Raw genomic sequence first — 23,839 nt, 5'->3', positions numbered from 1 at the left:
GACCCTTGACCCCAATCACTGCTTCTACAACAAAAACACAGAGCCACAAAAGTGTCAAGCTTTATTGTTCCTCAGATCTGTCCCCCTCCTGCTGTCCCAGGAACAGGGCTGCCTGAGACTCTGGGTCCAGGTCGTGGGCCTCCCTTGCCCTTCCCAGCATATGCTGGAGCTCAGCCCGGGCCCTAGATAAGCCCTTGGCTTCCTGCATGTGGAAGAGGTAGACTGCACCTGCCCCCAACAGCAGTCCTACACTGGGAGTCCAGAGCATTATGGCAACCTCCCTGACCCTTCCCCCGGCTGCCAGAGCACACAGCAATGCCAGAAGGAGCAGCCCTAGACCCATCACGTAGCTGGCGAAGGTGGCCCACCAGCGAGCTTGAGCCATGCCAAGGTCCAGCTCTGCCCAGGCCTCCTTTAACACACTGATCAACCGTGACCTTTCTGCTGGTCCTAGAACAAGGCAGGGTAGTGGGGCAGGAGAGAGAGGGTCAGAGTGGAGGAGCCGCCTTATGGTGGGGAGGGACCTGGAGAGAGGGTGGGGGTGTCTTACCATGAGTAGCGCTGGGGGTGTGCTGAGGGGGGCTGTGTCTCACACACAGAGTAGCCATCAGGGCCTCATGATCAGAGAGGGGGGTGCCACTGTGAGGATCATGGCCAGTAGTGGTTCTCAGAGTCTTACAGGAGATGTAGAACCCAGAAACTGCCTAGGAAAAGTAGGGGCCAGAAAGAAACATATTTGAGGCCCTCTTCCCATTCTCAAGCCATCAGTAATCTACGACTAGACCAGATGGACAAAAGATTAGCACAAGCTGGTGAAAGACAGAGACACAGTGGGTGAAGACACATTGATGGGAGGGCCTGACCTTATACAGCACATAGTCAATGCGGATGCCAAAGGGAAATGGCTCTAACTCCCTCTGATTAACGTAGCAGTTCTCAGGTACCATCGTACAGCCTTCTTCAGAGCCCTAGGCGAATAAGTGGTTCATGCTAGGACATAGGGGAGGAGGAGGAGAGAAGCTGGGGGTGTAGACATGGAAATTATCAGGCAGGTCCTCACCTTGAAGTCCCGGGTCTCAAGGTAGGCATCATGCAGCCCTGTCCACTCCTTCAGCAGGCGGCAGCCCAGGTCCTTCGGGTGTAAGTTAAGGTCCCCACACAATAGAACCACATCGGCCTTCTTGGATGTGTGGCTGGGGGAACCAGGTTGGTGAGGCAGGAGTTCTCTCCTGACCAGCTGTGCCCACCTAGAAGTGGGGCCCTGCCACCCCTCAACCCCTGACCCCATCCCACTTCCCCTGTCAAGCCCAGGCTCACACACTGGATGAACTGGGCCAGTTCCCAAGCTTGGGCCACACGATGTGCTAGGTAGATGTCCTTCTGTCGATTGTACTCGGCATGGAGCTGAGCAAGATAGGTCAGATTATAGCAGTTGAGACGGGGGGGGGGGGGGGGGGTGTCCCAAAGACAGGTCTGAATCATGCTGGTGTCTGTTACTTGGCATGATACTTGGTTAAAAGATGGGCAAACCTTGCCTACTGACCTTAGGAGATCCTGCCCCCACACCTCACCCCCAGGAAGCCCAACCAGAGGAGTCCCATCTCTCCCTCCCAGGACCAGGCCGCCTGTCCCGGCCCCGCCAGCTTCACTCACATGGGTCACGTAGGCATTGAGTACCAATCCACTTAGATGAAGCACCAGCAGACCCACAGCCTTCCCACAGAACCAGTCTCCGTGATGGATCTGCAGGCAGGAGGGAGCTAGAACCCAGGGCACTGCCACCCTCCTTCTGCCCGTTCCTGCAGCCCAAGAAAGGCTGCCTCCTTTACCGTGTGTTACTGGGGGGTGGGAGAGGGTGGTGGAAGAAATCTGATCTAAGGCTTACCATGTAGGGGTACCCATTGAGGGTGTAGACGTGCTGGGTGAATTCCTGAATTGGATGTTTGGAGAAGACGCAGAGGCCACTGCCAATGACGCCACTGTAAACCAAGTTCTGGTTAACAGCCAGAAAAGCAGGAAGAGAAATACCCAGCTCTCTTCTCCCTGGTCACCCAGCTTGTATCAGCTACTTTTTTCCTCTGTTGCTGACATCAGCACCAGAGGAAATCTCAAAGCAACAGCCTTTGTGGGGTGATACGATAGAGTGTGACTTGATAAGGCTGGGATGGGCTGAAGAGATAGGATCTTCCTGGTTCCACCTAGTCCTGCACCCACACACAGAGGAGAGGACTCGGGAAGACGGAGGAGGGTGCAGGTGGGATAGGGAGGGGCTGGCAGGGCCAAGAGCTTCCAGGTCTGAGAACAGACTTCCAGACCGGAAGGTTTCTCACCTCCTGAAGTAGTGTGCGGCGGGGTAGGTGGGCAACAGCTTCTGTCTCAGGTACTGGAAGTCCTGCTCACTCCACACCTGAGGGAAGGGGTGAGGATGCCTGCCTGTCTCCCCCGGGGAGAAGTCCTCTCCTGCGCCCCCAGCCGCCCCCGTCCCAGCCAGGGTTCCACACCAGTTCTGCCCTGCCCACCTCTTCCAGGAGAGCTAGGTCGAAGCTTTCCATGTTTAGAAAGTCTCCCAGGCGCTTCACGCGGTCACCCCGGTGCTTGCTCAGGTAGGGAATGCCCCTGAGGACGAGAAGGGTGGGGGGAGGTGACGGCTGGAGGCGCTCCGCTTCTCCGTGCACCACCGGAGCTGGGACCAGGTACGGGCCTGGAGATGCGGATGCCCCCCGGACCCGACACCTTAGGGCACGGTGGAGCCGTGGCCCGGATGTGAGGAAGGCCTCCTCCCTCAGACTGTGGGTGCAAATGGAGCTGTGGCCCCCGGCCCACCCCGCGGGCGCTCTCACCAACAATTGAGGTTAAAGATCCTCAGTCGCAGAGAGAAGTTGGGCTTCATGGCGAGCGGTCCGGGGGCGCGGGACGGCGCTGCCTCCCCGGCGACGGCCGCGGCGGGGGCGAGTGAGCGGCACCTCCTCCCGGGGCGGCGCGCACAGGTGGTCGGCTCCGCCCCGCGCTCCCTCGAGGGCCGCGGCCTCCCAGCCCGCGCCGCGCAGGCCCTGGGCCCGGGTCCGAATCCGCGTTACCCGGGCAACCGCCCCACTGCTGCCAACCCACCCGGAAAGGCGATCTGCTGCAAAGTTGGGCGCTGCCGGGAGGCGAGGGCCGCGCGCGAGGTCCCTGAGGGGGGATACCAGAGAGGAGTTCGGGCGGGCGGCCAGCCGAGTGAAGGCACACGGGACACGGAGCTCTCCGTCCCTTCGCGCGGAAACTCCGTCCCTGGCCTCAGCCGCCCGCGAGCCCTCTCTCGCCTCTCGCCCGGCTCAGCAGCAACAGGCGCGAAGTTGAGAAAAGACCCGCCCGTCGCCGCCCTCCCCCTCGCGTCCTTCCTCCCAGCAGGCGACGGGGGCGGGGCCGCACGGTTGCTCTGGCGACGCGCAGTGTTTGTGCTCGGAGCAGTCCCCCAGCGCCGCCATGGCTAGCCAGCAGCAGCGCGGGCCGAGGCCGGCCCCATACTGCTCGAAGTCACCGCCCGAGCAGCCGCTGCAGGTGAAGGTGGTGGGGCTCTTCAAAAGCTCCAGCTTTCACATCGCGAAGAGCGCGGCCGAGGTAACCGCGAGAAAACCACAAGTGCGGATGGCTCTCCCGTCTCCTCGGGCTCGTGCTTCCTGGTGACCCGGGTCGAAGTTCGGGGACGTAGGGAGGTGTCCCTGGCGGGCAGCGTCAGTCTGTACCTCCCAGGGGTCAGGGTCGGGTCGGGCGGACGTTCCACTACCAGAAGGGCTACCTTTAAAGGGGGATCCGAGCAAAGGAAAATTCAGAATCTTGCTGGAAGGAGGGTAATTGCTATAGACCCACATTTTATTTCCACATTTTTACGTGAATTATAGATTTTAAAAATTCATGAAAAAATGTTTAAAAATAAGTGATACCGCATAACTACAGATTTTGTTATAAACTCCCTTCCCGAGTTTTTGGAAACTTCATTTGGGAAGGCTTCTTTTCCCTCCTTTAAATTTTCTATAGCAGTTACTGCATTCCAGTAGAATTAGGTGCTTAAGAAATTTCTTAACAAATGACCCACAAGTGCTTTGGAGAATCCAGATATTACTTTGCAAACACACAGACCGATATAAAAGGAAAAACACTTTAAGCAACTGGAAGAATTTGGCTGGGTCAGTAATGGTGCAGCACACCTATTATGCAAATGCGTAAGTATTTAAATATAGAAATGCAGAATTCAGCACATCTCTGGGGTTTGCTCCGGGAATGCCACTGTAGGATTATGCCAAAATCCTCCTTCAAAACAATGCTAGACTCCAGGACCATGCACTACGTTTGTATCTCTCAAAGTATCTAGCCAGATACCTGATACAAAATGTTCTCAAACAGAAGAAATCTTAAGCAATTCCTGCCTTGTTGCCTGCTGTAAGTCCACAGTTAAGAACTTAAGTTTGTAACTGCATCAAATCAAGAAACAGTAACTGTTTGACCTTAAAACAGCCGGTTATTTTACCAGCAAAATGGGCTTATTTGGTAATAACACAGGAATTGCAATTTGAGACATAATAAGCGATGGCAAACCAAGGGCAATATGGGAGATCAAAGGAGAGGGACATAGATAAAAGGAAGAAGCTGGTAGGGGCTGCTTTGATAGAAAGGTGAGAGTTCAGGGTGGTGATGGTTTCTCACTGGTTGAGTTGTGGTATTATCCTATTGGCCAAGCTTGTTGCAGAGTAAGGAGACATTCTCCCTTCCTTCTGCTGGAATAGTAAAATAGACTTCTTCCTGTAGGGAATGCATGGTGTATCTCTTCCTGACCTACCGTGGTCTCTAATTGAGTGGTGGTAAGGCATGAGAGCTCCCTCTTCTGGCCTCCTGACTCCATTAAAAAATTTTTTTTTTTAATTTTCAATTTATTTTTTCTGAGAGAGAGAGCAAAGGGGAAAGGGGCAGGAGAGAGAGAGGATCTCAAGCAGGTTCCATATTCAGCACAGAGTCCGACATGGGGCTCCATCTCACGATCGGGAGATCATGACCTAAGTCAAAATCAAGAGTGGGATGTTCAACCGACTGAGCCACGTAGGTGCCCTCTGACTCCATTTTAAATGAGGCTTCCTTTATTCAATTTCACAGAAACTAATTTGAGAAGTTGGTGAAGTTTACATCAAGAGGAAGAGAACAAGTGAGAAGTCTGTTTAAATGATATGTGGATCATCAAAAATAGAAATTATGGACTGTTAGCTGGGCTGAGGGGATCTATAAAGTTTATGGCTTAAGTTGTATTTAAGGAGTTTGAGGGACTTTTTTCCCTTGTTTTTCTTTAGCTCCTTTTCTGAAGGCACATGTTTTCTGTGCCTGCTCCACACTGTAGAGAAGGTGTTGGCAATTTTTTTTTCTGTGAAGCCTAGATATTAAATTATTAGGCCTTCAGGGCCATAGGCTCTCAGTCACAACTACTTGACTGTGTCCTTGTGCAAAATCGGCCACAGACAATATGTAAATGAATGGTGCTTTTAATAAAACTTAATTAAGGATACTGAAATTTGACTTGCATATGATTTCACATGACATGGAATGATTCTGTTTCAACTGCTTAAAATCTAAAAATTCTTCTTAGCTCTCAAGTCTTACAAAAACAGGCAGTGTGCCAGATTTAGCCTGCTGGCCACAGTTTGCCACACCCTGTTGTAGAGGATACTAAGTCAAGAAAACAATGTCTTTGTTATATTAATAAGATTAATTTTCCCTTTCTTAAGCTTTTGCCTACTGTACCCCTATCTGAATATGAAAACATATGGATGTAAATTCTATTAGTTTATCTTAATAAAGGATCCTTGAATAATTTCTCAATATGATCATTTGGTGAGCAATCCTGAATACCTAATATGCTGACAGAGATTTAGATTTGTGAAAAGTATCACATAGATTCTGTTTTGGATGTAGTCTGTTCTAGACACTAAATTATGAAGAAAGTATGATTAAGTATGCTTAATTTGAAAACTACGGGGCTTGTTAGTTATTCTAGGTGGTCCCCCAGTTAGAAACACAAGGGCCTCAAACTGAGCATGGACACTGGAACAAAGGACACATCATCATCTGTTGGTTGGGCAATAGCCTAAGAAGGAAATGACCCAATTGCTATCGCCCTCTTTGGCTCCCCTTGGTCCCAAAAGCAGGATACACTCACGCCCTGGCTCTCTGCCCCTTGGAATATCCACCCCAGATGAAGCATGCCATGCCGTTGTCCTCTTTTAGACCACAGTAGGACCTCTAAGCACCTTCTTTAGTGGAGAAGGAGCCAAGTGCAGCAGCCAGCTGTCCCTTTTCCCTAGTGGGCATACCTACTCGGACCCACTCAGCAAGGTGATCCCTAGTGGACACATCTACTCAGACCCACTCAGCAAGGTGAGGCCTAATTGGTATTGCCTTACCTGCCTTCTCTTGCTTTACCAGGAGGCAAAGTGCGACATGTCAGGACTCAAAACCTTTTTTGACAGGAATTGTTAACCAGTATGAATTTTCTCTGATTCATATAGACAAATTAATAAACGTGCTCAATACCTAAAATATTTAATATTTAGTATTCTCTATTGTTGTGGGGTGTAACCACAACAATATCCTTTTGGTCATTCTCTACGTATCAATAAATTAAAATAATAACATTTATTTATTTTAGTTAAAAGTATCTGTAGAGGGAGGAGGTGGGGGTGGGTGGCCCTATACTGTACACCTGAAACTAATAAAACACTGCAGTTAAATAAAGTAACATTTTCTTTTCATTAAAAAAAAAGTTTAGATCCACTGAGGTTTAGTAATAATTTAATTTAGGAAAAAACTGGTTCTAAAAGAACATGGCAAATTACAAAACTATTGGCATAAACTCATTTATTTGTTCATTTGTTCATTCATTTGCTATGTGTGGATGGTCTACTATATGCCAGATGTCAAGGCCAGTGGGGGTACAGGAAAACTAGGATGTAGTCTTGGCCCTCAAGAAGCTTATACTCTAGAAGTGAGACACATAAGCCAGAGCCCCAGTGTGAACTGGGTAGTGGCTTACTGGAGATCAGCACAGGGGCCTCTGGGAGCAAGCAGGGGGCATCGAAGTCGGACTGTGTGCCTGGGTATCCACTGTATAAAACCTCTCGAAGTCCCCATAAAAATTGGGGGAAAATTATTTCTACTTTAAAAGACAACTTACTCTATAATTATTCTGTTTTGAAACCTAGAGTCTGAAGAGTAATTATCCAACCAAATTTGAAGATCCTATAATAGTTCCTCTTCAAGAATTTGCATGGGATCAATATCTACAGGAGAAAAAAAGGGTAAAGGATATTCGGGATATGGGAAATGAGCAAAGTTTTGCCTAAATTATTTGCGCATTGTTTGGGAAAAACTGAAGCAGTAATTTTAGAGCAACTAGATTTGATTTCTCTAAATCGTACACTTTCCCTAAATCATTTCAATCGTTGTACTGGGCTGATTGTAAGAGAAAGCAAAACATTCACAGGATTTTCTTTTGAAAGACAGGTGATAGAGGCGAGTTTTAAACTCTCAATGCTGCTATTTACCTCCGCTGATGGTTAGCCTCCTTCCCTGCGCTTCACGTACTCACACTTCCCGTGACACCTTGGCACTCTTGGCCCTTCCGTGGAAGGTTTTGGTGGTGGACAGCACAGACACAGCCAAGGGCTGGTGTGGGGCTGTGGCCTACGGGAGCTCCGATGACAGGCACCAGGACCCCACAGGGCAGCCTTGTCCTAATTCAAGCTTTCTTCTCTGCATTCTCCCCACTAACAGCACCTTTGGAGAACCTCAGGCCCCAGGGCTAACAGGCTTTGTCCCGGGACAGCAGTTTCCTCCTGGGTGCCAACACTGATCATCTGGTAATGCTGCCTGGAACACGTGACACGAAGGGTTCCAAGGTGGTATGTGGCCCAGCAATACGTCATGTTGGAGCAAGCCTGGAATGGGGCACACTTCTTGCTTGCCATCCCCGCCTGGTCTCCCCGCCCCACTCCATCTCCCCAGTGGCTGATGAAATCCCATTTCCCCTGACCAGGGCAGTTTTGATTGTTCTGTTCTTTGTTGCACAAGGATGTCCTGTGATCCTGTGGTTATCACATAGTGTTGCTTTATGGGACCACTTCACTGTGCGGTCACAGAAATGCTGCAGGACTGAGTCAAGAATACCATTTGTTAAGTCTCATGCCATTTTCATAGCCATAATACATTTTAATTGGGATTCAGATAGAATAGTAGCCAACACAGTCATATGCCAGGCACTATTCTCTTGACTTCTGTATATATTAACTCCAATCCTTACAACAATTAGGGTGACCAGTGGTCCCGGTTTGCCTGGTGCTGAGGGGTTTCCTTTGATGCAGGAATTCAGTGCTAAAGCTGGGACAGTCCTAGACAAACTGGGACAGCTGGTCAGGACAGTTAGTCACCTTAACATAAAACAATTATGTTGTTAAATTTCTATCACCAAACTACCTACACTGCCTACCAGTATCATGCTCTCCACCTACAGGAAAGCCATGATCTCATGCTCTGTGGTCTGCACCCATTCCTATTATAGAGTCCCACTGTATTCTTAAAGATAGGTGTGGATTTCATTCCATAGTTTCCCTCCATTTTAGCCTGGGTTACTAACCTTGGGATGTTTTGTGTTCTCTTCCTCCAGCTTTTCTCACGAGGCCTGAATGAGGCTTTCTCCATACTCACTGCTGCTTCTTTCCACCTATTCTTTATTGCCTATCCTTCCTTCCTCCCATCTCCCACCCTCATCTCTTGGATACTTGTCACCTTAACTTTCTGTTGTTTCAGGCCAGTTTTTGTCCTTCAATGTAAGCATTGTGCTTTGGGTCATACGTAGTACTTACTTAGCACACTTGAGGTTAGGTCTGAGCTGGAATTAATGCTTCAGCAGAATGTAATGCCACCCTTAGTGATGGCTTCTGGGCCTTTGGAAAGCCCTTTCTCTCCCCTCCAAAAAAAGGCAGCATCTTATATCTCTGTGCTGGAAAGCCGCAGAAACCACTGGGTCCAGCCCACTGACTTGAAGCAGGTGAGGAGGCCTCCTCATGTACAGAAAACACACAAAGACAAGGCATCTGCACCCCCAGCCTCTGAGTAAAGTGCTTCTTCTACTGCCTTACTCCCACCAGGCTAACTAAATATCCACATTAGCCATACCCAGGCTAAATAAATATCCCTTTTTAAAGTTCTGCATTCTATAATATGTGATAAAACTGATAAATCTAAACAGTTTAGGGACTCTTGACCTACAGGCTCTATGAGTAATTTATAGTTCAGCATGAACAAGTTTATTCTTTTCCTCAGACCAGGTTTTGATATGGGCGCAGGAATAGGATATGAAATCTGGGAGAAGATGTGGGAGTGCAGCAAATTGGCAAGCTGAAGCAAGCTGTTCCCCCAAACAGCATTTCCCCAAGTGTGGTCTCCAGACCAGCAACGTCAGCATCTCCTGGGATGCTGTTAGACATGCAAATTCTAGGGCCCCATTCCAGAATCAGAAACTTTGGATGGGGCTCAGGAATCTGTAATTCTGCTTGACTGCTAAAATTTGAGAAAAGCTGTCCCAAATTATTTATGCTTTTCCCAGGACTGGCCCTGGGTAATAATAAACCAGATCTCTTCAGAGGGAGCATTACTCAGTGGCCACACACTGGAATTTAGGAGGTTGACCATTAGTGTGTGGATGAACACACGAATGCGCTTCATTTAAGGGGCTTAGCACTTCAAAGTGTTGGCAAAGGTGGGCTCTCTCCCTCAGTGCCCCTGGGGTGCACCAGAAATCCTCCCAGGAGGCATTTCCTCACTCTGACCCCTCTCCCTCAAAAAAGCATTCTTTTCATCCTTGATACTGAAAATCATGTATTACTCAGAGCTCCAAGCCTTTCCAAGTATACACACAGTAAAATGTACTTCACAAATGAAGCCAGAGACTGCATTTTGTTTTCAAGTTAACATAACAAGTATGCTATGCACATAGATTTTTATTACCAGATAACAATCTACCTTCTATGTGTGTACCATTTAAAAAAAAATTTTTTAAAGTTTATATATTTTGAGAGAGAAAGAGAGCTGGTAAGAGGCAGAGAGAATTCCAATCAGGCTCCATGCTGTCAGTGCAGAGCCTGGTGCGGGGCTTGAACTCACGAACTGTGAGATCATGACCTGAGTCAAAATTAAGAATAGGATGCTTAACCAACTGAGCCACCCAAGTGCTGTTAATTTTTTTTTTTTTTTTACTGTACCATTTTTAACACTACTTTTAGGCCATTTTTTTTGCTTCCAGTGATGTCAGATTTTTAAAAATGTTCTTAAGTTCTATTTGAGAACAAAATTCTAAAAGATGGCAAAAAAAATTATTTTTTTAAAGATTAGGCTATAGAGTCAATCCCAAGCTCTGGCTTATGGGTTTAGCAAGGTTGGTTGCCTCCCCTCCCCCTCTGCCAATACAGCTTTTTATCCTTTTTCTTTATAGGAACTCAAGAATGAGATCTGGGAGTATTCTTCCTGCGTGATGTGTTTTGTTAATGATCAGTTCCTGGGTGATGCATTTGATCTTCAGAAATGGGCTCACAAGATGTGGGATGTAGTTGATTTTAAGCCCCCTGCACTTTATGAGGCACTTACTGTGGATTATTCTGCTAAATTCTTAAGAGACACCAAGGCAAGTTACACTAATTTTTAAAGAAAAATAGTGGAATCTTTGACCATTTATATTGATTCAGCACTAATTACTGATATCCTAACAAAGGAATATAAACAGTAGGAGACTAGGTTTTAAGTTCTCAATGACCTCTAATCCAACTGCAAAGGATTATATATAATATTACAGGGTTTGGCTCAGCTGTGTGTAAAGCAAGCATATCTTACAGCATGCAAACTGCAGGGAGTGCGGGGGAAGCATCCCTGTTCAAACATTTCTATTCCGCATTAGAGATTTATATGCGTTGATTATCCATTTTAAAACATAAAGACACCTCCCCCCACTTCAGAGAAGGTAGAGCTTACCATCCATTCACCCTTAGTATGAAAAATTTTAATTAGTACCTTCTAACACCTAACTGAGAGGTACTGCACTAACAGAAGGGGAAGTTTGAGAAGAAAGGTGACATTTTAAAGCATGACAAGTTGGCAAGAGCTGGACCAGGCAGGCTATGGCCCTAGGGGGGTTTCCAATGGCAAAGGACAGTCATGAAGCTTAAGGTCCAGGAGAGTGAGAGACAGACATCAGGGTGGAATGACAACAGAGGTAAAAGCACTTGGTAATTCTGCTCAGAAACTCTGTTATAGCAACAAGCACGACATGCTGAAGATCATTTCATGCTCATAGATGCCTGTGCCCACAGAAAGGCCCAGTGCTAGGATTTTACAGTGCCAAGCTGTAAAAAGGCAAAGACCTTGTTTTGTTTATCCTCACTTAACTGTACTGCCTCAAACACAATCTGAAACAGTATAAGCTCAGGGAATGTCTGGCTGAACAAACAATGCACTTGGAAAATACTAGAAACTGCGGGTTATGGGAAGGAATTTAATGCTCACAGCAGGACAAGGGTCCCAAAGGACAAGGTTCTAAAAGTGCATGGTATAATCAGGGAATGGCAGGGGACAGCAAGGAGGCCATGATTAATAGGAAATGAGGCTGGGAAAATGAGAGTATCAGTCACCAACAATACCAAACTACTTTGATTAACTTAAGGGAAAAAAAGGTATGCCTTGAAAGGATATTGGTAACCTCACAACTGGCAGGAAAGCCAGAGAACCAGGTTTTGGGAAACAACAGGAAAACGTGGCCTGAGTCTCATCCCAGAAATGTGCAACTTGGATGCAGCTGCATCCCGACTGGCCCTGGGTTCACACTGCCACCTTCACGGAGAATTACTTCTCAACTGCTGTCTTTGCATCACTCCCTGAGATCCAAGGCCCCAGGCAGGAGCACCTGACTAATCCAGCCCAGGTCATATCCCCATAGCTCGGCTCTCACAGAGTGAGGAGAGGGAGAATCTGGCCCCTTTAGTGTCTTTAGGGCATAGTGGGTCCCTGTAAGACATTCCCTAAATAGGAAAGGTATTTAAATGTTAAGGAGGGGAAAAGAACAAAAACATCCACTAAAGAAAGGTTGGACTTACTGTCCATTCTGAACTAAGGAGTTAGATTTTTTTCTAGAAGAAAGTTGAGCCAACAGAACTTTTCATAAAGAGTATGACATAATCTTTGCTTTTTAAGAAAAAGTTTTAGGGCAAAAACGGGGCAGAATGGGGAAAGCTTGGTGGCAGGTTGGCCACTTGGAACACTGCTATAGTAATGTGGGCTAGAGATAATAACAGCCTGAATTAACGGCAGTGAGGAAGGAGGACCTAGATTCCAGAGAAAATCCTTAAATTTTTTGTGCAGAGGTGAGCTTTTTCATGCTGCAGGGACTTGTTTAGTTCTGGGTTGGAATGATATAGGAGACAATTATGTTTGCATGTTTGGCTGCTAGGTGACATTACCTGGTAGTGTGCTCATTTGCTCTTTCATTAGAATTTTCAGAATTATCCACTCTTGACAACTGCATAAAGATAATATAGTGACACAGAGGGAAGTTTAGTGATGCCTGAATGGACTTACCCATTTCATCAATCAATCGTAATTTCCAATATATCATCTTTTCTCCCAAGCCCATGAAGTTTACTATATTATGCCTCATAATAAAGTTATAATATTCTTTTATAACTCAGAAATTGTAGTACAGAAGCTGGGAGGCACAAAAAACTTAAAATTATAATTGCTATGGATATAATACTTCATTCCTGGATGCCAGATAGCATAAGATTAATCCAGTCTTTTAATTAAAAAAAAAAAGGTTAAAGTGACATAAAGTAGTGACAGTGATATCCTAAAAGCTGGTTTCATCTATGTTTCCTAGACTCTTAAGAAATAGGGTAGGGTAAGTTATGTAGCTTGTTAAATCAGGTGGCATTTTTGTGCATGAGAATGGTGCCCAAGATCTAGAATGTATCCAATTAGATGTGCTCTGCTCTGCAAATTAATGCTACCACGATGGAGACTGGTGTTTTCATTTTAGATGCTCCGTTGTAGAGCTAGACGCGGTCACACAAATGTTAGCTGTCTCTACCAGAAAGGATGTCAACTGAAAATAAGAGCTGGGGGCATCTGGGAACATAAGGACAGGACTGAAATAACGCCAAAGAAAGCACAGCATATTCTCTTCCCTTCCCCTGATAACCGTACCTCCTATGTATATGGTGCCTCTGTTTTCCCACTCAGAAAGGATGTGTTCTGGCTTTGGTTAGCTAATCTGTGCTGACTCTGGAAATCCAGAACATACAGTGACCAAATCCATGGCAATCACATTGGATGTTTCCCAGAATTACTCAGAATAGAAAATTCCCAGTCTGTTTCTTTTTCCAAAGGGACCAACTAGCGTTCCTTCCTCCACCTAGCTTACACAGTAGGGGATATCTAGGCTACATGTTCTCAGTCTGGCGTGACAGGTTAATGTGACACAAAGCTTCCCTACCAAAGGGTTTTAACAAGTGTATTATTTAGGTTGTAAAGATCTGATGTAATCAAATGAAACAAACTTCTTAAAAAAAAAAAAAAGACACCTCTTTGAGTCATTCTTTTAACTTTGCTATTACCTTTCTACTGTTAATGCTTTTGAAATCTTATCACTGAAAGCATTATTTTGTGGTATTTTTGGTCATTTCTAAACCTTTCTTCCAAGACATTGACCTGCATTATCTTTTTCTCCCTAATTTTAATAGCATGGTTTTGTGTTCTTGGACATTTCTATTGATTTTCATCCAATTGGAAGGTTGGTTTTTGAGGTAAGAGGTTTTTTTGTTGTTCTTTCTTTCTTTATTTTTGTGGTTGATTTTTTAATAAGTGGGGGATGGATGTAGGAATCTGTCACTGTCAAAATATTAAATATTTAATCTTTGAAACCTTGTATCTTTATTTGTAGCTATACTATGATGCATGTCCCAAAACATGTAGAAATTTTCAGGTCTTGTGCACAGGAAAAGCAGGGTATTCTCAGCGTGGCATCAAGCTACATTACATGGGTTCAATTTTTCATCGAATAGTACAGAATGGTTGGATACAAGGAGGAGGTAAGTTTAAAATCTTAAATGCAATTTAATTGCAATGTGAAATCAGAATGTCTAAAGTTGTATTTACCTACCTTTGTGAAATGCATATAGAATTAGATATATTTAATATTAGACATTGTATATATTGAAAGGGTATTTTATTGGCCAAATGATTAAGATATTCATATTCTTTTTAAAAATGCCCAAGTTTTGAAATAAACCAATCTAAAGTTTTGTCACCCAGAATATTCCAAATTAAAAGGGTTAAGGTTAAGCTCTTGATTTTGGCTCAGGTCATCATCTCATGGGTTCATGAGTTCGAGCCCCACATCAGGCTCCTCGCTGACAGTGTGGAGCCTGCTTGGGATTCTCTCTCTCTCTGCCCCTCCCCAACTTGCACATGCATGTGCGTGTGAGTATTCTCTCTCAAAATAAATACACTTAGAAAAAAGTGGTATAAGAAAAATAACATTTTTAAAAAATATATATTTTTTTATTTTGAGAGAGAGAGAGAGAGAGAGAGAGAGATTGAGAAAGGAGGGGCAGGGAGAGAGGAAGAGAATCCCAAGCAGGCTCCGCACTGTCAGCTCAGAGCCCAACACAGGACTCGATCTCAGGAACCACAAGATCATGACCTGAGTGGAAATCAAGAGTCAGAGGCTTAACCAAGGGAGCCACCCAGGTGCCCCAGGAAGAGAACATTTCTAAAATCAAAATATAGGGAGGCCTGGCTGGCTCAGTCATAGAGCATGCAACTCTTGATCTCAGGGTCATGAGTTCAAGCCCCACACTGCCCAGTTGGGCCTACTTAAAAAAAATCAAAATATAATTTTAAATGCTCACCTAAATTAATAGGAGTACTTAGAAAATACAGTGATTTTAAAAGACATTCTAAAGGTAGGAATTTGAAAAAAGAAAGGAAAACAAATTTTTTCTTATCAAAAATGTTATGTTGTTACAAAGTCAAATTAAGAGTGAAAGCATTTTGGTCTCCATTTTTGCTTTCTTTTCAGATCAATCCTTTGACTTCACACAGACTAGGTTTCTGACTAACAGCACAAAATTAAATTTTCGAGGACTTTTGGGAGGTATCCTTTTGGGAACAATCAGGCAGCAATTTAAAAATAATTGGCTTAGTGTGTAAGGAGATTTGCTTGAATTTGATGAAATACGCAGAGGCTTAAATTAATAATGTTTATTTTTCTACAATCTGGAACATTCTGAGACTGATGAGAAAAATTTAGATTTAATCCAAGCATTCGTAGGTAAATCAACTATTTTCCCTCAGTTTCTCTATAATGAAATCACATCACCCATATTGTTATCTAACCTCATTATTTTCCCTCCTTCTCTGCCTCTCTCCCCTCCCTCCCTCCCTCCCTCTCTCTCCCTATCTATCTATCTATCTATCTATCTATCTATGGTATATACCTTCCTATGTCAGTAAACATAAACATATACAGTTTTTAGGGTCTACCTAAGTTTTCATCATACTGCTATACCAACTTATAGTTGGCCCTTGAACAGTAAGGGGTTTGAACTGTAGGGGTCCACTTAAACACAGATTTTTTTTACAGCACAGTGCTATAAATATATTTTCTCTTCCCTATAATTTTCTTAACATTTTGTATCCTCTAACTCACTTTATTATAAGAATACAGCATATAACACATATAACACACAAAATATATGTTAATTGTCTGCTTACATTATGAGCAAGGCTTCCAGTCAACGGTAGACTATTAATAGTTAAGTGGGTCTTAATATCTGGGTCTCCTGAAACTTAATTTAGTGTTGCCTATTATGTGCTGGGCTCTCAGATGCTATGTTCTTTGTTGTTTTATTTTTGGGTTTTGGTTAGAGGTGCCCCCTCCCGCTCCCGAGCCCCAGAGCAAGATTTGGGAAATGTAGGTCATGTTACTTGTTTGTTTACTTATTTGAAATACAATTTCCAAATAGTAAAATGCACAGATCATGATTTCAAATAATGAGGCAGCAATGTTAAGGACGTTTGGAAACAAATGCTGATTACTAGATTCAAATCCACCTGATACATACAAGTTGTGTACCACTTGGCACTTAGACACTTAGCATCTCTGAATCAGTTTCTTAATCATAAAATGGGGAAAACTATAATATCACAGGATGTGGTGAGGATTCAGTGACATGGTATATCAGGAGTACTAAGCTCTATAAACGTTGTCCTTTCACATATCGGATACCCAGAGGGCTGTGCGGAGAATTTTGGAATATGGGAGCTAAATGTGGTTTTATGCTATGCCTAAGCATGCTTCCCGACGCTACGGCTTGCCCGATGGGACCAGCAGGGCCTACATGGTCTGCACTGCCCCCAGCCTCATCCCATCCTCTGACATCTCCCCTGGCTCTGCTCCACACACTGGCCTCCTTGCTGTTTCTTAAGCACATCAAGGATACTTGTGCCTGAGGTTTTCTGCTGTTTCTTCTGCCTGGGACACAACCCACCCAACTATGCCTCCAGATGGCCCCTTGCTTCAGTTTCCTATCTGGTTCGGATTTTTGCCCAGGCTTCATCTCAGCAAGGACTTACCTGACCATCCTATTTAGAATGGCCACTGTCCTATCCACACAGATCTCTGCACCTCCTTCCCTGCTGCTCTCCTAGCCTCTTTTTATGTTTTTTTAATCTTTATTTATTTTTGAGAGAGATAGTGGGGGAGGGGCAGAGAGAAAGGGTGACAGAAGATCCAAAGAGGGCTCTGAGCTGTCAATGCAGACCCCGATATAGGGCTCTAACCCACAAACCGTGAGACCTTGACCTGAGCCAAGTCAGATGCTTAACCAATTGAGCCACTCAGGCGCCCCTTATTTTTATTTTTACAATCAAGTATTTTATTTTTTCTTCATAGCACTTTTCATCACTGGACATACTACTACATATTTCCTAGAGAATTTGTTTAGTGTCTGTTTATCTTCACTAGACTATAAGTAAGTTCCATAAGGCAGAGGATTTTATCTATTTTGTTCGCTGTTCTATCCCTGGGTTCCAGATTGGGGCCTGGTATACTATATATAGGTGCTTAAAAAATATTTGTTGAAAGACTGAATGAATAAATGAGTAGATAAACTGGAAGCATACATTCTATTCATTTCTAAAGTACAAAGTGAGAGAAGATATCAGTTGTGAAGCCACTTTGGGGGAGATTCTCTGTGGCTCCCATAAGGCCCACTGTCTCCTGAAGGAGCTCTTGAGATATAGTTTAATACATTTTATCATCACAGTCATCATCATCATATTAAATATAATGATGGAGAAGATGATGATAATGAGAAAATGCACCCCATTAGCATGCAAGGCTGCAAATAATGGCCACTGATGAATGAGCAGGATGCTCTGCCAGGCAGTGCCCTAAGTGCTATGAGTAGAACATGTATTTGTTTAGTCCTCAGAATTAACTGGGAGGCACTTACCATTATTCCTGTCTATACAGATGACGAAACAGGCTTGGAAAAGGTAACTAACATCAAGATTTAAATCAAAATCATCTGATTTTATTTATTTCTTTTTTCTTTTTGAGAGAGAGAGAGAGAGAGAGAGAGAGAGAGAGAGGGAGGAAGAGAGCAAGTGGGAGGGGCAGAGAGAGAGGGAGACAGAGAATCCCAAACAGGCTCCACGATGTCAGCATGGAGCCCAACGTGGGGTTTGATCTCACGACCAGGATCATGACCTGAGCTGAAATCAAGAGTCAGATGCTTTGCTTAAACTGACTGAGCCATCCAGGAGCCCTATCATCTGATTTTAAAGTTTACTTTGGCCCCTCCCCCGTTCATGCTCTGTCTCTCTCTGTCTCAAAATAAATAAACGTTAAAAAAATAAAACAAAATAAAATAAAATAAAAAAAATAAAGTTTACTTTGAATCACTACTCTGCATTGCTGAATTTTTTGTCAGAAGTACAGAAATAACATGAGATATATAAGGCTGAATTCAAGTATTGACTAAAGTGGTGTCAATATAAAATATTTACCTGGGAGATGTGAAGAAAAGGGCAAGAGGAATGGGCAAAGGATGTTCAAGTGAGATTAGTAAGGGTGGGGAACCACACGCAGATTTGTCTGAGCGAAACAAACTCTAAGATCTGAAGGAATTGGTGCTGGGGGACCCTCAACTTCTCCATTTCTGGATTTAGCCTTCAGCCACTGCAGAGATACTCTCAGAGATACCTGAGAGGTACTGAGGGCTCTGGAGTGAATCATGAGGGGAGTATCAGACGGAGGAAAGTTGAAGACTTCAGGCTTAACGTGAACTTCTGAGCCCATTTTGTGACTGTAATTTAAATGCTGCATGCCAGTACTGCATAAATTATCTCCATATGCTTGCTGTTGCATCTGATTGTTAAAAAAACAGCACGCTTTTATACAGGTAAATCACTCACACTGAGTTAAAATGGCACAGTCTTTCAACAGATACGCATTGTACACTGTACTCAAGGAGGGTGAATGAGAGAGGGGAAGAAGTAAAGAGGGGCTGATGGGGGAGCTGGATATGCAGAACTCAGAGAACTTTATTTCCACCAAGAGTCTGATATTTGCATTAGTCAGCTTTGTTTCCCTTTTAGTTGTAAATAGAGAAAAAGTAACTTGTGCATGGAGGATGTTTATAGCAGGAGCGCTGACTAAGGCAAAATATGTACATGGTACATATACTGCAAAATGAGACATAACAAATACTTTAAAAAATACCCACTTCATTATATTATAAAGGAACTTCATTTCCAAAATACTGGCTAAATAAATGAATGATCATTCTAGGGTTCCAAGGAATGAAAATTTGAACACTGATTATTTTCACAGCGACTATTTTTATTCCTGTTCCAAAAAGACCTTATTGTTCCTATTCCATTCTCTCAGTTTCATCTTTCCATTTTCCTTAAAAGCAAGATGGACTATGGAACTATGGAATAACCCGTGGAGCAAGCAGAATTTCTATGAACACTCTTCCTTTTAAATTGTGGCCACAACTGTAATTGGATACTTCATCATTTCAAAGGTTTTGCGTTATAATTTAACCTACCTCAGAGAGTTATTATCAGGGGAAAAAATAAGATCACGAATGTTAAAATGCTTACAAAATATGAGTGAAAGCGTTATAGTAGTATTTTCATGGTGTAGGTATTGAACAGTTATATATATTATAACTTACTCTAGTCACTGGTATAAGTGGAATCATAATTTAAAGCACACCCCCACCATTACTATGCTCTATTTTAGTCTCAAAATTCTGATGTTTGTTTATTGTTATTTCTCAGATATAGTAGCTGGAAAAGGAGATGATGGCGAGTCAATTTATGGACCAACATTTGAAGGTCTGTATCTTTAAATCTGTCAGTCATGTATCAGCTGATAATTCAAATCTAACAAGACTGGACAGTTCAAACTCCAAATAAGATGGTGTTTGAGGTAGCATGCTAAATTATATTATTCCATTAGGACAAATTCCTAGAATCAGTATTGTATGGTCAAAGGGAATTTATAATTTTTAAGGCTTGTAATTTGCCATGCTCATACCCAGAATTTGGTACTTTGATAATCATCCCATTAAGACTGCTACTGGGGATCCTGGAAAGATGGTAATGGTGATGGCATAGTTTTTGAATTTTTTGAAATTCCAACATAAAAACAGACCACATAAGTAGATAGAAAAACTAAAAACCCATGGATAACACTTACAACAAAACTAGGTGACGATGTAGCCACAAGAATTCTTAAATACAAACAGATGAGGACAAACTACCAACAGCTACGAAATCTGCATGGTGTCAGGGTCTGTGTGGGAGAAAGCAGGACATCCAATAGAGGTGAAAACAGGAGAACCCCAAAATAGCCAGCAGTGGGTGAGTGCAAGGGGTCCCTAGTAAGATTTGAGAGGCTGGAGCAGCCTAACCTCTCTGAACTCTGGAAACTGATCTGGAAGGGCACTCTTCCAGGACAGGTCCACAATGAGGAGGAGGTGCCATGAATGGAATCAGAGTCATGCAGGATACAGGGACAACGGGGACAGAGCCAGGAAATGTCAAAGAGCAAGCTGCCATTCTTCTGAACACTACATGAAAACAACACAAGAGGGAGCTTTGTGAAGGTAGAAAAGCTACCTCCCTTCTAAAACCACGCCTCCTTCTAAACGTTTAGCAATCCTAATTTTACATAAAAATAGGCAATTTTTATGTAGAAGAAATTTCAGGATTATTAGAAGAAGTAAAAGAGAATAAGGAGTAAAGGAACATCACTACGGATAATAAAAATACACTGGAAAAACATGCTCAAAAAACAGATCAAAACTGTAAAAATTTTAGGATTAGCCAGAAGACATTGAGAATAGGATACAAGACAGAAAAAACTCATAAATAAGATTTAGAAAAACTTAGACATGAGGTTACAGAACTAGGAAAGAATTAACAGTAAAAGAAAATTTCAGGAATAAACAAACTAGAAGGACCATATGCCAAAGAAACATGACTAACGTGTCTTAAAAGAAGTAAAAAGTAGAAGGAGGGATTTTTTTTTAACAAGAAGAAATGAAGAAAAAACACAAGAAAGTGACAAAAAGGAAAGCTATAAAGAGGAGATCCAACATACAGATGATAAGTATCCCAAAAGAATTAAACAAATACACAGGAATAGAACAAATATTAAGAATTAATATTGAAAAAACTGTAGTGAATTTTAAAAGGGTTTGATGTTCTATCTTGGGCTTTGGTGTTGGTTCCACAGCTATACACAACGAACTGTCAAAATGCATCAACGTGAACATCTAAGATTTATGCATTTGATTTTATGTTTATACCTCAAGTAAAACTATATACATAAAAACTAGGGGTGCCTGGGCGGCTCAGTTGGTTAAGCATCTGACTTCAGCTCAGGTCATGACCTCACAGTTCATGAGTTCAAGCCCCGTGTTGAGCTCTGGGGCTCTGTGCTTACCGCTCAGAGCCTCGAGCCTGCTTTAGGTTCTGTGTCTCCCCCACTCTCTCTGCCCTTCTCCCCGCTTGCATGCTCTCTCTCTCGCTCTCTCAAAAATAAATAACCACTTAAAAAATATATATGTATAAAAACTTGACACTACTTACTGAAAGAGAACATTGCCACCTGGTAATATTAAACCAGAACAACCAACACTAAGACATATTTATTAACATCATTGGACAGTTCAGAAAGTAAAAATTCTTTGGGCAGGTAGGCAAAAAAAGCAAGTGATTTACAAGGGAAAGCAAAGTAGGTTATCATATTCTTTGACATCATATTATTATGCCACAAGAAAATGGAGTAATATACTCATGATGTTCAAGGAAAGGAAATGTGAGCTAAGGATTTTATATCTAGCCAAACAATCTGAATTACAAAGGGCACACATACTTTTCAATATGTAAAACTTTAGAGAATAATGTTGTCACGATCCCTTCCTGATCTTGAGGAATCGACAGTAAAATGAGTTTCACACAAACAAATTTTAAGAGAGATCTTGACATAAGGATTGGTTACAAGCAGTAATCATAGCGACTTGTGAAACTAAAATTTAGTGAGGCATAAAGGGTTAGAGTATGACACGTAATGACTGAATCTGTAGTGTACCTTTTTAAAGCTGGAAGAAAGTGGGAGAATATATGCAAAAAACTGCTTTAACTATTTTCAGTAATTATACTGGTGATGGTATTATTTATTAATATTGTTATTCTGAGACTGTTGTATGTGTAATATGGAAAAAGTAAGTAATTATAGAATACTCTAATTTCACCGTTTTGTATGTCCTTGAGAATTAGGATTTTCAATGTGGACGAAGGGAGACACAATGAAATATGTGAAATATTCATAGAGGCTAATAAGTAAAATATTCTGTATTGGAAATACCAGTTTAAAATCATGCAGTACATATCTACATATGTAGGTCTGTCCACTGAACTGGTCTACAATGACCAACCTAGTAGCCTTCTACATTCCTAGCATTTAGATTGTTGTTTTGAAATGTCACTTCTCACTTAAATCAGGGCTCCTGGGAGAAATGGCAGATTCCAGTTCCGGGACAGGAAATTACAAAATGAGCCTGGAACCTCATGTTCAGTCATGCTATCATCAGATAGCAAGAAAGCTATTAAAGATTTACTAGGGTCATGTCAAAGGCCTTGGGAGATAATTTGAAGAGGCTCTTGCTGGCCAAAGATTTGAGCTTCAAAAAGAACCATAATTGCAAATAATTGAAACCCAACCAATATTTTAAATCCATGAGTTCATAATGATATCATATCATAAAATAAAGCCTAATAGTTTATCTTTGGGGGAATGATGAGAAACAAATTCATTATCTTAAAAATGGATAAATATGAGCAAAGAATCAAGCATTTATCTTGCCTTTCCTATATGAACTATACCAAATTGTAGATAAAATTGCTAGTTTTAAAAGCATTCCAATAAATAAGTGAGAAGGAAATAATAGAATAGCACCATTTTGCTGCCCCCAGTGAAATAATGGATCTAGGCTTTTGCTGCATTGGTATCTACTAACTTCACAAAAACAGAGAAAACCAGATATTATGAGCTTTCTGGGGAGACAACACATCACCAAAGGGACAAAACACGAGTCCGATTAAGGCTCTGGACCCAGCTGCCAATTTGCAGGAAATAAAACCAGTTCTGATGTAATATGGTCTTAAAGATCTCTGCACGATGCAAAATCATGCAATAAAAACTATAGGACTTATGGCAAAAATGAAGTACAAAAAAATCCCTTCCTCAGTGACACACTGAAATATATAGCAGCCTGATAAAAATAGTAACACAGTGTTACATATATTTTATGGTCAAGAAACACATAAATACTATAATAAATTTGGCACCCTACCTTGAAAGCTCTCTGATGTTCCTGGAAGTGGCGTGGGAAGAGACGCAGCTTGTGAATGACTGTGAAGTGGTAGGAGGAGGGTCCTCTGAAACTGGAGGCAAGTTGTAACATCAGATGTGGGTGGATGCCGCTCATACGTGGTGACCTGTGAGATGTCTGAGGTATGTGTGTACCTGTGCAGCTCGGTTCAGCTGGGTGCCATTTTCCACATTTCCCTGGTGTTTCTCCTAGATATTGCACATAAACATGGCTGAGATTCATTACGCTCAGTTGTTCCCTAATCTTTCAATCAAGTTGAAACAAACTTGCATTTTCAACAGAAGTATTAGAGCCCAAAGGACAGGATGCAAAGCAGAGAAACATACTGAACTGCACGTGCAATCAGCAAACTTCAGACTGGGAAAAATTCTAGAGGTTAAACAGCTCAGGTTCATTAACAGATAAAAGTAAGTAAAGGGGAAAGAGGCAGAACTTGAAGATTAAAGGAGACTTAAAAGGCGTAACAACAATTTTAAAATGGTAAGGACTAAACCATACTACCTGGTAAGTACTAATAGCTGTTGACTAACTGCTAACACTGTCGACCTGAAGATTTACCAAAAACATAAATAGTCGATTAACATATATTTTGTATGTTTTATGTATTATGTACCATATTCTTACAATGAAAAAGCTAGAGAAAAGAAAATGTTAAGAAAATTGGGGTATCTGGGTGGCTCAGTGGGTTAATTGTCTAACTCTTGGTCTCGGCTGGGGTCATGACCTCATAGTCTGTGAGTTTGAGCCCCACGTCAGGCTGTGTGTGCAGGGCCTGTTTGGGATTCTCTCTCTCTCTCCCT

The 23,839-nt window shown here is 42.8% G+C and overlaps 2 protein-coding genes across 6 annotated transcripts in view; one reads left to right on the top strand and one right to left on the bottom strand.

Moving 5' to 3' along the window:
• Positions 1 to 44: 44 nt before the first annotated feature.
• Positions 45 to 3,017, bottom strand: SMPD2 (sphingomyelin phosphodiesterase 2). Its single transcript, XM_058734929.1, has 10 exons — positions 2,841 to 3,017; positions 2,520 to 2,616; positions 2,331 to 2,407; positions 1,886 to 1,979; positions 1,654 to 1,743; positions 1,322 to 1,404; positions 1,061 to 1,193; positions 864 to 968; positions 551 to 704; positions 45 to 450 (listed from the first exon to the last, which is right to left on the bottom strand). The coding sequence occupies exons 1-10, from the start codon at positions 2,888 to 2,890 to the stop codon at positions 62 to 64; spliced, it is 1,272 nt and encodes a 423-aa protein (XP_058590912.1). The 5' UTR covers positions 2,891 to 3,017; the 3' UTR covers positions 45 to 61.
• Positions 3,018 to 3,465: 448 nt separating this feature from the next.
• Positions 3,466 to 23,839, top strand: part of PPIL6 (peptidylprolyl isomerase like 6) — a 32,277-nt gene continuing 11,903 nt past the window's right edge. For 3 of the 5 annotated variants that reach the window (XR_009263202.1, XM_058734930.1, XM_058734934.1), the window contains exons 1-6: positions 3,466 to 3,600; positions 7,224 to 7,319; positions 10,511 to 10,699; positions 13,803 to 13,865; positions 14,003 to 14,150; positions 19,417 to 19,473. Coding sequence is in view for 4 of the 5 variants with exons in the window: in XM_058734930.1 (XP_058590913.1) it covers positions 3,466 to 3,600; positions 7,224 to 7,319; positions 10,511 to 10,699; positions 13,803 to 13,865; positions 14,003 to 14,150; positions 19,417 to 19,473 (688 nt within the window). In the remaining variant the exon portion in view is untranslated. The remainder of the gene's footprint in view (positions 3,601 to 7,223; positions 7,320 to 10,510; positions 10,700 to 13,802; positions 13,866 to 14,002; positions 14,151 to 19,416; positions 19,474 to 23,839) is intronic. The other 2 variants (XM_058734933.1, XM_058734931.1) reach the window with 2 other exon arrangements.

Source organism: Neofelis nebulosa, chromosome 6 (assembly GCF_028018385.1).
Source record: "Neofelis nebulosa isolate mNeoNeb1 chromosome 6, mNeoNeb1.pri, whole genome shotgun sequence".
In the NCBI taxonomy this organism is placed as follows: Eukaryota; Metazoa; Chordata; class Mammalia; order Carnivora; family Felidae; genus Neofelis; species Neofelis nebulosa.
This window is presented reverse-complemented; position numbering and strand designations above follow the sequence as displayed.